Genomic DNA, 17344 nt, shown 5'->3' with positions numbered 1-17344 from the left:
TGTTTCTGTCTCTGGAAAAGAAGGTGAGAGTATTGATATAGTGAATTATTCAAACAAAAATGGCGTTTATAGGCATTAACGGCAGGTGTAAATTACACACGGAATCCCAATTGAGGTGCGTGGGCAGACGACAGGGGCTGTCCTGTTCTGCACTGGGTCAGTGGAGGGGTTTGTTTTCTGGTTTCTAGGGGAGGGACGGATAGGACTTCCCCACTTCTTGCTCCCACTTTGAGCTTTGCTTTTTACATCCCAGTTTACGTCTAGTTGGCATAACTCATTTCCGCATTCCCAAATCCTCCCAGATAGGGATCACTATTTAAACGGGCTGATGCAACGGTTTCCAATTTTTAAAATATACTCTCGACCTTCAGCTGACAAGAAGAAAGGACAACTGTTGCACTCGGGATCAAAGTCAGGTAATATATTTTCGTAGTCGAGAAACATTTATTATACTGTGGCGCCACACTTGAGTTGCGAATGTGTGCAATTCATGAGTTTTTCAGTGGACAATTGTGCACAGTCGTGCAATTGTGCAATCCCGTTCTTTCGTTCTCTTTGGATTGGGCAGCAATAGCCTAATTTAAGCATTTATGGAGTTTATAAACGTTATTCACAAGACATAACTTTACACTCAATGGTTTTCATCTGTTTAGTATGCACGCTTGCAGACCTACACGTTTATTCATCCCAATAAAGTGGTTCTCTGCAACTTAATTTTTCCTGAACGAACATGTATAATTGGTTTAACGTTTCATCACTGCAAAAGTCCGTTACATAACATGCATGCCATACTGAATATATAACTAATGCTTTGAAATGAGTCATGACTCAAGTGTATCATTATTAACCAGGTTTACTTTTCTTGTTGCTGTGTAAAAACGGGCTTTCAGGAGTTTTACAAAAACGTGATGGAATTCTGACAATGTTTCAATTTAGTAGGTAGCCTACTATTTACAGTGGACGCTGGATCTATTTTTTTCTGTAAAATAAAATAGGCTTCTGGTAATAATGCTAATTTCTCAACTATTTTCAGCTCTCTGTTAAAGGTTTCTTTATTTTTTCACTTTCTGTTTTAGTATTGAAACTTTTCCTGTTGCATACCCAAATCATTGAGTAATGAACACATTTGTATCGTTCTTATTCATATAATACATATTTCAATGTAATTACATTTTCTAATCTGCCTTTATTGGGACATAGATTATTGGTATGAATGGTGAGGTTGCAGGTACACAGTCCTCAATTGAAAACCTCCAAAGGCGTCTTGACATGAGACATTGGATTGCTCACAAACCCTGCCTTGTTGTTCACCATTCATTCCTTACTTTCACTGGGAGGGAGAAAACATGTTTCTTTGTGAATGCAATGTAACTGCGCTTTACAGGACCACAGGACATTACATTAAGATATACATTTTGTTCATTTGGCACATGCACTTATCCAGAGCAACTTAGTCAGGGCATTCAAATAAATGACCATGATGGATTTGTCTCTAATACAAGGACAACAATACATCTATTAGATCATTTTGTTAGATATCTGCAATGACTGTGTAATTGCAGTTAGCCTGCACATAAACTGTGCTATGGAGATATTTGTATTATTGTTAATTAAAATTGTCTGCACATTCTTATGGCTTTGTATATAGACGCACATTACAGTTGTTGCATAAAAAAAACATTACAGAAACCTGGTTGTTGAAGTATGTGACTACTGCATAGGCTACTAAAGCTGCCACAAAGGTCACTATCATGTAGCATTGCAACTAACATCATAACAGTACTAGTTTCAACAATACCAGAGGAGTTCCACATATTACTTCCAGGTTTTTGGGCTTGGTACTTTCCTTTTGAGGAACTTTAGAACTGAAACTAATTATATGCTGAGACAAAATGATGGACATTTGCATGTATTTTCTTGATTTAAAAATGGGTTTCAGTCTGGTACAATCAAAATGTGCACCACATAGCAAACATTGAATCACGTTCAGCACATAAGGTGAAGCAGGCTAAGACAGGTTTTGCTAAGACATACCAATATCTATTCTGTTAGTTAGCTCTCTCTCTCTCTATCTATCCAGGCAAAAGTTTGGACGCACTTACTCATTCCAGGGTTTTTATTTTCTTTTTACTATTTTCTCCGTTGTAGAATATTAGTGAAGAAATAACTATGAAATAACACATGGAATCATGTAGTAACCCAAAAAGTTTTAAACAAATCAAAATATATTTTAGGTTCCTCAAAGTAGCCACCCTTTGCCTTGATGACCGCTTTGCACACTCCCGGGGCATTCTCTCAACCAGCTTCATGAGGAATGCTTTTCCAACAGTCTTGAAGGAGTTCCCACATATGTTGGCTGCTTTACCTTCACTCTGCGGTCCAACTCATCCTAAACCATCTTACTTGGGTTGAGGTTGGGTGATTGTGGAAGCCAGGTCATCTTATGCAGCACCCCATCACTCTCCTTCTTGGTAAAATAGCCCCTACACGGGCTTGAGGTGGGTTTTGGGTCATTGTCCGGTTGAAAAACAAATGTTAGTCCCACTAAGCACAAAACAGATGGGATGGTGCATCACTGCAGAATGCTGTGGTAAACATGCTGGTTAAGTGTGCCTTGAATTCCAAATAAATCACTGACAGTGTCACCAGCAAAGCACCCCCACACCATCACTCCACCTCCTCCATGCTTCATGGTGGAAACCACACATGTGGAGATCATCCATTCACCTACTCTATCAAAGACACAACAGTTAGAGCCAAAAATCAGACCAAAGGACAGATTTCCACCAGTCTAATGTCCATTGCTCGTGTTTCTTGGCCCAAGAAAGTCTCTTCTTCTTAATGGTGTCCTTTAGTAGTGGTTTCTTGCAGCAATTTCACCACGAAGTCCTGATTTACACAGTCTCCTCTGAACAGTTGATGTTGAGATGTCTGTTACTTGAACTCTGTAGCATTTATTTGGACTGCAATCTGAGGCTGGTAACTCTAATGAACCCTTTGCCTTGACACATTTACACACTCTTGGCATTCTCTCAACTATCTTCATGAGGTAGTTACCTGGAATGGTAAAGCAGCCAGGACTTCATGGCTTCTCTGCAGCAGAGGTAACTCTTGGTCTTCCTTTTTTTGTGGCGGTCCTCATGAGAGCCAGTTTCATCATAGCACTTGATGTTTTTTTGCGATTGCACTAGAAGAAAGTTCTTGACATTTTCTAAATTGACTGGCATGTCTTAAAGTAATGATGGACTATCATTTCTCCTTGATTATTTGAGCTGTTCTTGCCGTAATATGGACTTGGTCTTTTACCAGATAGAGCTACCTTCTGTATACCACCCCTACCTTGTCACAACACAACTGATTGGCTCAAACACATTAAGGAAAGAAATTCCACAAATTCACTTTTAAAATGGCACAGTTGTTAATTGAAATGCATTCCAGGTAACTACCTCATGAAGATAGTTGAGAGAATGCCAAGAGTGTGCAAATTTGTCAAGGCAAAGGGTGGGTACTTTGAAGAATCTAAAATATAACATATATTTTGATTTAACACTTTTGGTTACTACATGATTCCATGTGTTATTTCATAGTTTTGATGTCTTCACTATTATTCTACAATGTATAAAATAGTAAAAAAAATAAAAACCCTGAATGAGTAGGTATGTCAAAACATTTGACTGGAACTGTGTGTGATATATATATATATATATATATATATATACACACACACCGACAATTACAAGATTTGCATCCGTAAAGCCAAATTGGGTTGTATCTGTGCAGTGGTAATATTTGAGTAAATTATTTACTTAGTTGAACAGAATTTGCTGTAAAAGGAGGGCAAATGGAAGCTGTTGGTAGATTTAATGTTGCACATTAGGGCAGTTAGGTGGTGGAGGGAGGGGGCAGATAGAAAGGGCTAGCATATTCTTGAGTGAAACAGGCTACACTTGCATGCAAATACACAAAAACCTCGAATTACTTGTCTTGGTACCTTGCCCAGAGTGAGGTTATTGGCTTACTTTGCTTGGGTCCCATTAATTGCAACTCAACGTTGTACGACTAAACGGCATAGGCCCAAGCAGTATAGACATTTGAAGGAAACCTTCAGTACTTTCTATTATTTGGGTCAGAGGTAGGACATCCTGTATCAATGTATCCTGGGTTTTAGTTGGTGTCTGGATTACTGTACTCTTTTACTAGTTTGAAGTTTTATTAGCCGTATGTACGGGATACACATGGTATTCACCGTCCAACAAAATGCTGACTTGCAGGTTCCTTCACAACAAGAATAATCAATAAAAAATATAAAAAATACAGACATAAAGTAAATGGCTCAGTACAACAGAATACATTTTTTAGCATCAGTATAATACAGGAAGGCACAATGTTTAGTCTAATATTTACACGTTTTGGAGAAGGGGGGTTTGGTAGGCAAGTGTTTAAGTTGTGCAGCATTTAGCAATCATAATAGGAGTCTGGTAGTGTGTGTGTGTGTACTAAGTTCTGGAGAGTCTGTGCAGGTGGTCAGTCCAGTTAGTGTTCAGCAGTCTGATGGCTTGTAGATACCAACAGACTCCGAGACAGTTTCTATCAGACCTCAAGCTCTGATACCGACTGCCTGATGGTAAGGGAGTGAACGGCTTGTGGCTGGGATGTGTGGGGTCCTTAATGATGCTTAGGGCCTTCCTCAGGCACCGTTCTGAGTAGATTTCCTAGATGGGTGGGAGCACGGTCCCAGTGATGTACTGGGCCATCTTCATCACAAGCTGGAGGGCCTTGCGGTCGTGGATGGAGCAATTTTCGTTCCAGGCCGCGTTCCAACCAGTCAGGGCGCTCTCGATGGTGCAGCAGTAGTATATGGAGATGACCCGGGTGGCATGTGAATTTCTTCAGTTGCCTTAGGAAGTAGAGATGCTGTTGCACCCTCTTGACAAGTGTGGTGGTGTTGTTGGTCAATGTCATGTCCTCAGTGATGTGGACACGGAGGAACTTAAAACTGCTGACTCTACTGCAGTCCCGTTCATTTGAGTCAGGTCATGTTCCCTCCTCTGCTTCCTGAAGTCAACAATCAACTCCTTTGTTTTGCTGATGTTGAGGGAGAGGTTGCAAGTTCACTTACTTCCTCCGTATAGGCTGACTTGTTGTTAGTTATCAGGCCTATAACTGTGGTGTCATCAGCAAACTTGATGGAATTAGTGTCATGCAAAGCCATGCAGTCATAGGTGTATAGGAAGTACAGCAGAGGGCCGAGGAAACTTTAAGAGTCAGTGTGGAGGAGGTGTTGCCAATCCTCACAGCCTGTGCTCTGCTCGTCAGGAAGTCCAGGGTCCAGTTGCAGAGGGTGGTGTCCAGACCCAGAGCTTTGTGTTGAGCTTGGAGGGAACAATAGTGTTGAATGCTGTACTGTAGTCAATGAACAGTATTCTCACATAGGTGTTCCTGTTGTCCAGATGTGTTACGGCTGTGTGAATAGCGTTGGAAATGGCATCCTATGACATGCTAACTTCCAAACAAAGAAAACAGTTTCTCTTCTGTTTGTTTTTCCCTCATCATTCACTCAGCCATTACTTTAATGGTTGCATATCCTGCTGAGCTCAAGCTATTTCAATTTTTTAGATCTTTTGGAAGAACACTGTACATTCAGAACAAAGGTATACGCTAATATGATTCTTTACCCAGGTTGTACCCCAGGGGTGTTATTTAGTTGGTGTTGTGAGTATATCTGTAAGTCCATTTCAGTCCATAATGTGGTGGGAAATGTGAAATCAGACGGTGGTCTTGTATGCAGCATGCAACAGGCTCTGATATCCTTGGGAGAGTTGTGGTATCTAGCTGTTCTTGGCTACCTGTCTCTACGCACCTTCTCTTTGATTTTAGAGCCGGTTGATTTTCATGGCAACCTTTGGATTGAATAGTAGCAAAATAATGAATGGCTGATGCAAGCTTACAAATGAGTGAGGCAAAATGTTGTAGAGTCAAGCAGTTAATTTAAAATGCTTTTTTTTAAACAAACGATATTGAGACACTGTTAAGTGAGCTACAGTGTAACCTAAACAAAGCAAAAAAAGAAATGTCCCCTTTTCAGGACCCTGTCTTTCAAAGATAATTTGTAAAAATCCAAATGGCTTCACAGATCTTCATTGTAAAGGGTTTAAACACGGTTCCCCATGCTTGTTCAATGAACCATAAACAATTCATGAACATGCACTTGTGGAACGGTCGTTAACTCAAATCAAATGTATTTATATAGCCCTTCTTACATTAGCTGATATATCAAAGTGATGTACAGAAACCCAGTCTAAAACCCCAAACAGCAAGCAATGCAGGTGTAGAAGCACAGTGGCTAGGAAAAACTCCCTAGAAAGGCTAAAACCTAGGAAGAAACCTAGAGAGGAACCAGGCTATGAGGGGTGCCAGTCCTCTTCTGGCTGTGCTGGGTGGAGATTAATAACAGAACATGGCCAAGATGTTCAAATGTTCATAAATGACCAGCATGGTCAAATAATAGTAATCACAGTGAACAGGTCAGGTTTCATAGCCGCAGGCAGAAAAGTTGAAACTGGAGCAGCTGCACAGCCAGGTGGACTGGGGACTACAAGGAGTCATCATGCCAAGTAGTCCTGAGGCATGGTCCTAGGGCTCAGGTCCTCCCAGAAAGAGAAAGGGATAATTAGAGAGCATACTTGAATTTACACAGGACACCGGATAAGATAGGAGAAATACTCCAGATATAAAAGACTGACCCTAGCCCCCAAACACAAACCACTGCAGAATAAATACTGGAGGCTGAGACAGGAGGGGTCAGAAGACACTGTGGCCCCATCCGATGATACCCCCAGACAGGGCCAAACAGACAGGATATAATCCCACCCACTTTGCCAAAGCACGGTCCCCACACCACCACATCGTTAAGACACTAACAGCGTACAGACGGTAGGCAATTAAGGACACAGTTATGAAAACTTAGGACACTCAAGAGGCCTTTCTACTGACTCTGAAAAACACCAAAAGAAAGATGCCTAGGGTCCCTGTTCATCTACTTGAATGTGCCTTAGGCATGCTGCAAGGAGGCATGAGGACTGCAGATGTGGCCAGGGCAAAAACAATCCAATGTCTGTACTGTGAGACGCCTAAGACAGCGCTATATGGAGACAGGACCATCAGCTGATTGTCCTCGCAGTGGTAGACCACGTGTAACAACATCTGCACAGGATCGTTACATCTGAACATCACACCTGCGGGACAGGTGCAGGATGGCAACAACTGCCCGAGTTACACCAGGAACGCACAATCCCTCCATCAGTTCTCAGACTATCCTCAATATGCTGAGAGAGGCTGGACTGAGGGCTTGTAGGCCTGTTGTAAGGCAGGTCCTCACCAGACATCACCGGCAACAACGTCGCCTATGGGCACAAAGTGCTCTTCACTGACGAGTCGCGGTTTTGTCTCACCAGGGGTGATGGTCGGATTTGCGTTTATCATAGAAGGAATGAGCGTTACACCGAGACCTGTAATCTGGGGCTGGATCGATTTGGATGTGGAGGGTCCATCGTGGTCTGGGGCGGTGTGTCACAGCATCATCGGACTGAGCTTGTTGTCATTGCATCGGACTGAGCTTGTCATTGCAGGCAATCTCAATGCTGTGCGTTACAGGGAAGACATCCTCCTCCCTCATGTGGTACCCTTCCTGCAGGCTCATCCTGACATGACCCTCCAGCATGACAATGCCACCAGTCATACTGCTTGTTCTGTGCGTAATTTCCTGCAAGACAGGAATGTCGGTGTTCTGCCATGGCCAGGAACGAGCCCGGATCTCAATCCCATTGAGCACATCTGGGACCTGTTGGATCGGAGGGTGAGGGCTAGGACCATTCCCCTCAGAAATGTCTGGGAACTTGCAGGTGCCTTGGTGAAGGAATGGGGTAACATCTCACAGCTTTAACTGGCAAATCTGGTGCAGTCCACGAGGTGGAGATTCATTGCAGTACTTAATGCAGCTGGTTACTTTTGATCTACTTTTGATCTTGACCCTCTCCTTTGTTCAGGGACACATTATTCCATTTCTGTTAGTCACATGTCTGCGGAACCTGTTCAGTTTGTCTCAGTTGTTGAATCTTGTTATGTTCATACAAATATTTACACATGTTTAGTTTGCTGAAAATAAACGCAGTTGACAGTGAGAGGACGTTTCTTCTTTTGCTGAGTTTATATACTATACCCTATCTATCATCCTACCAAATTAATTACTTGCTACTCTCCTGGGAATAGAAGCAGATGTCCTTGCGAAACGTAGTGCATTCGGAAAGTATTCAGACTCCTAGACTCTTTCCAAATGTTGTTACGTTTCAGCCTTATTCTTAAACTGATTACGTAGTTTTTCCCCTCATCAATCTACACACAATTACCCCATAATAACAAAGCCAAAACAGGGTTTTAGACATTTGCAAATGTATTGGAAAAAAGAGATGTGATAAGTGTTCAGACCCTATACTCAGTACTTTGTTGAAGCACCTTTGTCAGCGATTACAGCCTCAAGTCTTCTTTGGTATGACACTACAAGCTTGGCACACCTGTATTTGGGGAGTTTCTCCCATTCTTTGCTGCAGATCCTCAAGCTATGTCAGATTGGATGGGGAGATTCGGGTCTCCAGTCCTGGCTCTGTCTGGGTCACTCAAGGACATTCAGATACTTGTCCCGAAGCCACTCCTGCGTTGTCTTGGCTGTGTGCTTAGGGTCATTGTCCGGTTGGAAGGTGAAACTTCGCCCCCAGTTCGAGGTCCTGAGCACTCTGGAGCAGGTTTTCATCAAGGCTCTCTCTGTACTTGCTCTGTTCATCTTTCCCTTGATCCTGACTAGCCTCCCAGTCCATGCTGCTGAAAAACATCCCCACAGCATGATGCTGCCACCACCATGCTTCACCTTAGGGATGTTGCCAGGTTTCCTCCAGATGTGACACTTGGCATTTAGGCCAAATAGTTCAGTCATGTTTTCATCAGAACAGAGAATCTTGTTTCTAATGGTCTGAGAGTCTCTGTTAGGTGCCTTTTGGCAAACTCCAAGTGAACTGTCATGTGCCCTTTGCTGAGGAGTGGCTTCCGTCTGAACACTCTGCCATAAAGGCCTGGTTGGTGGAGTGCTGCAGATATGGTTGTCCTTCTGGAAGGTTCTCCCATCTCCACAGAGGAACTCTGGAGCTCTGTCAGAGTGATCATCGGGTTCTTGGTCACCTCCCTGACCAAGGCCCTTCTCCCTGATTGCTCAGTTTGGCCGGGCAGCCAGTTCTAGGAAGAGTCTGGGTGGTTACAAACTTCTTCCATTTAAGAATGATGGAGGCCATTGTGTTCTTGGGACTTCAATGCTGCTGATATTTGTTGGAACCCTTCCCCAGATCTGTGCCTCAACACAATTCTGTCTCGGAGCTCTACGGACAATTCATTCGACCTCATGGCTTGGTCTTTGCTCTGTCATGCACTGTCAACTGTGGGACCTTATATAGACAGGCATGTGCCTTTCCAAATCATGTCCAGTCAATTGAATTTACCACCGGTGGACTCCAAGTTGTAAACATCTCAAGGATGATCAATGGGAAGAGGATGCACCTGAGCTCAATTTCAAATCTCATAGCAAAGGGTTTCAATACTTATGTAAATAAGGTATTTCTGTTTTTTATTTGTAATACATTTGCAGAAATTTCAAAAAATCTGTTTTCGCTTTGGCATTATAGGGTATTGTGTGTAGATTCATGATTTTTAAATATTTATTTAATCAATTTTAGATTAAGGCTGTAACGTAACAAAATGTGGAAACAATGAAGGGGTCTGTAGTATACTTTCCGAATGCACTGTATATCACTACAGTTATAAACCAAACAGATTTACAGGCTAGATGCTGGTGAACAAGTATGACACCATAGCTCTTGGATAGTGTCAGTTTAGTCAGACAAAATAGGAGGAGAAGGGATAGAGGAAGGGCCTTTATCAGAGGACCAGGGTTGGCCACATTGTCCTGAGATCCTCCAGCCACATTCCACCTCGCTGACATGGAGAAAAGGCTCATATGGAGGAAAACATGGGAAATGGATGTTTGTTGGCAATGGCAGTCTGTAGCTCTCCGTGGGATAAAGTGGAACGTGTCTGAGTCTACTTTTGTGCAGGGTTGTGTGCCTCTCTTGGCCTTCTTGGGAATAAAAAAACACCACATAGATCATTGCCAAGACCTCTGTAAATGGGAGTATACATACATTCCAGAAAAAAAGAGAGATGAAATAATAAAATGGCCTAATGGGAGACAGCCTCGGCCTCCTGCTCTGCAACATGCCAACATTTCATTAGAGAAGTCTGCCAGGGAAACCAGGTGCACTCGAGTAAATGACACATTTAAGCCCTTTAGCAGACTGAAATGAATGTAAACCAATTATCTGTCTACAATGCCAAAACTAGAAGCAGGTTTGAAATGTGAATATTTTGAGTAAAATGTATTCAGATCTTTTACTCTGGTACAGCTGCAAAATGTTGTGAAATATTCAGAACATGGGGACAAGGTGGTGAATTGTACATCTCAATCCACATCTTTGATTTTCTTCATGTATTTTCCTGCCCTTTTGTCCCTGTTCCTATCAGCTGTGGTCACGGCTGGGTCTTATATGATGCCGGGACCAATCCCAGATCCTCGGATGACAGCCGGCTCATTGCCCAGCCTGGGTCCCCTGGCAGGGATCCCCTACACCACACTGACTGACCAGCTCAAATACACCAACCTCCGGGAACTGGGGGCCATGCTCTCTCCGCTGCACTTTCTGGGCAAGCTAGGGAAGAGGTCCCTAACCATCAAAACAGAGGTGAGATTGAAAGCTTTTGCTTTGGTTCTTGAAGATGTTGTCAGAAGTTGAAATTCAGATATCTTTCAGGTAATTTTACTGTTTAAGACCATTCATTTTTTTGTTTTGTTTTTTCTAACTTTTCTAACCATCACAGAAGTTTGAGTTTGAAAACATAATGTTTTGTTCCCAGACCCCAGAGGGACTTAAGTGTCTACCTAAAGGTCCAATGCAGCTGTTTTTATCTCAATATCAAATCATTTCTAGATAACAATTAAATACCTTATTGTGATTGTTTTCAATTAAAATGGTCAAAAAGAAACAAAAATAGCCTCTTTTAGCAAAGAGCAACTTATCAAGCAAGAATTTTGCAAGGACTGTCTGTCAGTGGTCTGATTGGGGTGGGGAAAACTATCTGATATTTGCGTCGAGGTTTGGAACTATTTTTGTTATTGGTCTATTAACTAATTTACCGCCTGGTGATAACACCAAGCAGTAGTGATGGGTAACCAATGCCTTTGGGGCTTTCACTCAATTGTGCCGAAAAACTGTTAATAACTGAACTTTTAACACAGTGCACCTTAGAGACATCTACTGGTCAGGAATACAAATCAGCATGTTTATATAAACCTGTTTTCCCATTGCCTCTATCAAAATGTCATGGGGCAATGGATAGGCGTGAGCGTTGGTAAACAAACTTTTTGCCCTGTTTACTTTGCATCCATGGTTGGTGATTTCACCAAAATGTCGGTTATTTTTCGGGTTTTAAACAACTTATTGACTGACTTCGGTTCAATTATTTTAATTTCATTTAGTTCTTTTTTCTTCTTTGATCTCCATGTGCACATTGCTCTAGAAATAAATCCAATCCCGTTTGAACTGTAAGGAGTTGTAGTTTCCAACAGGCCAATATTCTACATACTTTATTGTATTAAACTGTGGTAATTAACAACAATGACCATAATCCATAGCGCATCTACTTGGTCTGTGTATCATTTACGACTGCTATGGAAGAGACAAGAATTCGCAATCGTGAGGACATAGAGAGCAGCTGATGCTTCTCGAGGTCTCTTTACCTGAAAATGCAGGATCAAAGTGATTGATAGTTGGTATTCAGCCATCATAAAAGTATGCCTTATTTACTTAGAAGAACTACAAAACAGTGATTTTTGTCAGACAGCACAGGCAGCAGCTCCACAGAGATGAGATGATGACTTGCTTGGAATGAAATAGTAATCATATAAAATGCACAACTGAAATATTTTATTAAAGTGAATAAATTATAGTTTGTATGTGTTAAGCAGTAATGCGCAATCATGGAACTTTTATAAATCGTTTTATTCTGTGTTACAGCATTCAACCAAAATAATTGAAACCGAAAATAGTAATTATTTTTTTATATTATTTTATCGAAACACCAGCATCCTGAAGTCGCCTCTTCACTGTTGACATTGAGACTGGTGTTTTGCGGGTACCATTTAATGAAGCTGCCAGTTGAGGACTTGTGAGAGGCATCTGTTTCTCAAACTAGACACTCTAATGTACTTGTCCTCTTTCTCAGTTGTGCACCGGGCCTCCCACTCCTCTTTCTATTCTGGTTAGAGACAGTTTGTGCTGTTCTGTGAAGGGGTAGGCCATTTTGAGCCTGTAATCAACACTGTCTACACTGTATTTCTGATCAATTTGATGCTATTTTAATGGATGAAAAATGTGCTTTTCTTTCAAGAACACGGACATTTCTAAGTATCCCCAAACTATTGAATGGGTATGTAATATATATTATTATTTTTTACAATGGAGCCACAGTCTCTTGTATGATTTAGGTTGTTAAATAAAAAATGAACAGCCTATGCTTATCAAAACACTTGATTTAAAAGTTAGAAATACAATGTAACCAGTGTTTCAAAGAAAAAAATGAACATCCAAACAGGGATTCGTTCCTGTGCATTAAGAACACAGACTCAATTGCTGCTGCTGTACAGGCAGAACCACCTGTCATGCGAGAACTGGAGAAGAATGTTTATATTAACCCTGTAAATAGTGCCCAGCAGGGCTCAATGTCTTGGAAGCCACAGCGGGATCCACTGAGGGAGGGATCAAACTAAGCTTTGTATGTCATTTATTACGTGGTAACTGCTTGTCAACATTCCTTTGGCTGTTTAATTTACAATCACTGAGAAAGACAATTCTAAATAGGCACTCAAGATTCAATGGTGTGCTACAATTTCAGAATAGATTATTCTACCTTATGGCGCTGTGCCCTGAGCTACAGTAGCTTTCCACCTGCTAAGAAGGTGAAATGTCTAGATAAAAACAAAAATCTGCTAGCAGTGATCGGCTCTCTGTTACGACACCTGTCAGATGCTTGTGGGACCACCAACGCTTCCAATGTCATCATCACGTGATATTTTTACTTTTAATACGAGCATCGATATGTTGTGTCGAATCAGTAGTGCTATCAACCATCCCATCACTACCAGGCATGCAAAAACTCAAACCCACCAAAGCAGGCTGAGATGTATTTTCCAACCGTTCTTCTACTTAAATAGAATATTCCGGATTTCACAATATTATTCCAACCTCGTAGTGTGGAAATACATACCATTGGTGGTTAGTGCTGTTTATGATGAGAGAGGAGAACATTTTTTAAAATTTTTCCCTGTTTCATTTGCTTCCGTTTTAAGAAATGTTTTTCAACAGAATTGCCAGAGTGAATACACCTCTGATCATGCGTAAACACCACGTTGTATTCCTTCTCGCCTCTATGCACTCTTCTCTTCTCACCTTTATCCATTCCTTTGTGGACTTCAATGCACAACAAATCAGCTGTATGTGAGCAGGCTAAAAAAAACTCCTACAATCATGCAGTAACATGAATGTTTAGTCAGTAGGCAGTTACACCGACGGGCCCTGGTGGCAATAAATTAATAAAACCAAAAGCTTACCTTGACTTGGAGGTATGTTGTTGGATAGTCACAGCCAGCTAACATTAGCTAACATAGCATCCCTCTGTTTGAGCCGGGTGTTTGAGTAGGCTAAACTAGCCAGCTGCATTTGCTAGCTAGGTAAGTGAACCTGAACGTGAAAAATGGCACTCCTCTCTTCTCTTTCATTTTTTAAAATATTAATTTGTTAAACTGTTCAACTATTGTCTTTCTCTCTCTGAGTCAATTACTCACCACATTTTATGCACTGCAGTGCTAGCTAGCTGTATCTTATGCTTTCAGTACTAGATTAGTTATCTGATCCTTTGATTGGGTGGACAACATGTGAGTTCATGCTGCAAGAGCTCTGATAGGTTGGAGGACGTCCTCTGGAAGTTGTCATAATTACTTTTTAAATCTATGGAAGGGGGTGAGAATGAAGAGCCTCCTAGATTTTGTATTTGAAGTCAATATAACAAGAGGAGGAGGGAATCTAGCTGTCCTCCGGCTACACCATGGAGTGCTGTTGAGGCTACTGTAGACCTTCATTGCAAAACAGTGTGTTTTAATAAATTATTTGGTGAAATGTGAATCTATTTAGTATAGTTTTGTCTAAATGTTTTACATTTATTTGTATGAAGTTCACTGAGGAGGATGGTCCTCCCCTTCCTCCTCTGAGGAGCCTCCGACATGCATGCATACAGTACCAGTCAAATGTTTGGACACACCTACTCATTCAAGGGTTTTTCTTTATTTTTATGATTTTCTACATTGTAGAATAATAGTGAAGACATCAAAACTATGAAATTACACACATGGAATCATGTAGTAACCCAAAAAGTTTTCAACAAATCAAAATATATTTGAGATTCTTCAATGTAGCCACCCTTTGCCTTGATGACAACTTTGCACACTCTTGGCATTCAGATTCACGAGGTCGACACCTGGAATACATTTCAAATTCAAGTGAATTTGTGGAATATCTTACCTTAATGCGTGTCAGCCAATCAGTTGCGTTGTGACAAGGTAGGGGTGTAGCCCTATTTGGTAAAATACCAAGTCCAAATTATGGCAAGAACAGCTCAAATAAGTAAAGAAAAAATGACAGTCCATCATTACTTTAAGACATGAAGGTCAGTCAATCCGTAAAATTTCAAGAACTTTCAACATTTCTTCTAGTGCAGTTGCAAAAACCATCAAGCGCTGTCATGAAACAGTCTCTCATGAGGACCACCATGAAAGGAAGATCCAGAGTTACCTCTGCTGCAGAGGATAAGTTCATTGGTTACCAGACTCAGAAATCGGCAGTTAACTGCACCTCAGATTACAGCTCAAATAAATGCTTCAGAGTTCAAGTAACACACTTCTCAACATGAACTATTCAGAGGAGACTGTGTGAGTCAGACGTTCATGCTCGAATTGCAGCAAAGAAACCACTACTAAAGGACACCAATAATAAGAGGCTTGCTTGGGCCAAGAAACAGGAGCAATGGACATTAGACCGGTGGAAATCGGACCTTTTGGCCTGATCAGTCCAAATTTGAGATTTTTGGTTACATCTGCCGTATCTTTGCGAGACTCAGAGTATGTGTGGTTTCCACCGTGAAGCGTGGAGGTGTGGGGGTGCTTTGTTGGTGACGCTGTCAGTGATTTATTTAGAGTTCAAGGTACACTTAACCAGCATGGCTACCACAGCATTCAGCAGCGATACACCAGTCCATCTGGTTTGCACTTAGTCCCACTATCATTTGTTTTTCAACAGCTGTGTAAGGGCTATTTGGCCAAGAAGGAGAGTGATAAAGTGCTGCATCAGATGACCTGGCCTCCACAATCAAGTGACCTCAACCCAATTGAGATGGTTTGGGATGAGTTGGACTGCAGAGTGAAGGAAAAGTAGACACAACAAGTGCTCAGCATATGTGGGAACTCCTTCAAGACGGTTGGAAAAGCATTCCTCATGAAGCTGGTTGAGAGAATGCTAAGGGTGTCCAAAGCTGTTGTCAGGGCAAAGGGTGGCTACTTTGAAGAATCTCAAATATATTTTAAAACTGGTTTGGTTACTACATGATTCCATATGTGTTATTTCATAGTTTTGATGTCTTTACTATTATTCAACGTTTGGGTGTGTGTCACAGAATATCATGTTTTTGATTGTACTGGGCCTTTAATGTTGACCAATAGCATCACCTATTGGACAGAATTATCATTAAAACAAGTAACCCGCTTTTAGATTGTTTCCTGCAGTTGAAATGTAATTGCAGGGTCCATTTTCCACCTTGTTCGGTTTTAAAATATGTTTGCATTTTCCTTTAATGTAGAGAGATGAGGAAGAAGACAGGAGGAAACGAAGGAGAGAGAAAAACAAAGTAGCAGCAGCACGCTGTAGAAACAAAAAAAAGGAGAGGACAGACTATCTACAAAGGGTGAGAGGTTTTTCTTTAATGAAATGTGAAATAATTCTCCAGTTTTCTAGGAATAAGTAATGATCTTCTTGCCCCCACTGTCTCAGGAATCGGAGAGACTAGAGGTGATGAACTCTGAACTCAAAGCTCAGATTGAGGAGCTGAAGCATGAGCGGCAGCAGCTGATCATCATGTTGAATCACCACCGCCCAACGTGCATAGTCAGGACGGACAGCGTCAAGACCCCTGAAAGTGAAGCCAACCCCCTGCTGGAGCAACTGGAGGGCTAGTGATGTCTCAGGACTCTGAGCTGAAGAGCAGGGTGTTGTTACAGTTTACAGTGAAGCCCCACTCCGGCCAACTAGCAGCACTTCGGTATCTCTGGGTTCCTGTCTTAGAGGCAAACCAGCTAAGCACACCTGCCTGGAGCCAGAGAGCCTTTAAACACAAATGTGACCCAATGTGATTGGACTTTGTGCTGGCAGTTAAACACATTCATTTTGATGTGTTGTTATTGTTTCCATTCAGGTCCCCATAGCCTCAGCCAGTATCACTGTAAATAAATAAATACATACATGGCTAAATGCAGCTTGGTGAGAAATACTCCCACTCCTGGGCAACGTGACAGATCTCTCAGGCCCCATAGGCACAGTCAGAACTTGTCCTATGTTTGTTTTTACTTGCATACTGGTTATGAACTAGTAGGGTTTTTGAATATATTTTTTTCTCTGTATTACAGTATGTGCTGATGGCAGACCGGTTGAGACGTTTTATTTTTGTTGGCGCAGGCGTCATATATGCACATAGCCTATGTATGGACTGTTTACATTATAGTTGGTCTGCTATTACTTCCAAATATGGTTCTTATTTTGAAACTTACTGTATATTATATCATATAGACACATATAAGCTATCACAAAAGGTGATACATTTTGTATTTCTGTTAAATAAATAGTTCCTTTCTCCTTTTCTCCTTTTGTTATGGTTTAGAACAGTGAACGTCTATTCGAATGGTCATTTATTCCGTGATATGAATAATGGCATTACGCAAATCCTAATTGTAAACAATATCATACTGTAAGTCCATGTAAATACAGCTGATGATTTGTCTATAGGGTTATTTAAATCAGCTGCCTGATTTGATCACTCTTCTCATTCATTTGTTTACAGGGTAAATGTAGTTTAACACTGCCATCTGATG

At 41.4% G+C, this 17344-nt stretch overlaps 1 protein-coding gene across 1 annotated transcript; it reads left to right on the top strand.

Moving 5' to 3' along the window:
- Positions 1–153: 153 nt before the first annotated feature.
- LOC124045265 (jun dimerization protein 2-like) lies at positions 154–17113 on the top strand. Its single transcript, XM_046364552.1, has 4 exons — positions 154–416; positions 10621–10838; positions 16060–16164; positions 16251–17113. Exons 1-4 carry the CDS (start codon positions 329–331, stop codon positions 16431–16433), a joined length of 594 nt encoding a protein of 197 aa, XP_046220508.1. The 5' UTR covers positions 154–328; the 3' UTR covers positions 16434–17113.
- The last annotated feature ends 231 nt before the right edge of the window (positions 17114–17344 follow it).

The sequence above is a fragment of the Oncorhynchus gorbuscha genome, linkage group LG10 (assembly GCF_021184085.1).
Source record: "Oncorhynchus gorbuscha isolate QuinsamMale2020 ecotype Even-year linkage group LG10, OgorEven_v1.0, whole genome shotgun sequence".
NCBI lineage: Eukaryota > Metazoa > Chordata > Actinopteri > Salmoniformes > Salmonidae > Oncorhynchus > Oncorhynchus gorbuscha.
This window is presented reverse-complemented; position numbering and strand designations above follow the sequence as displayed.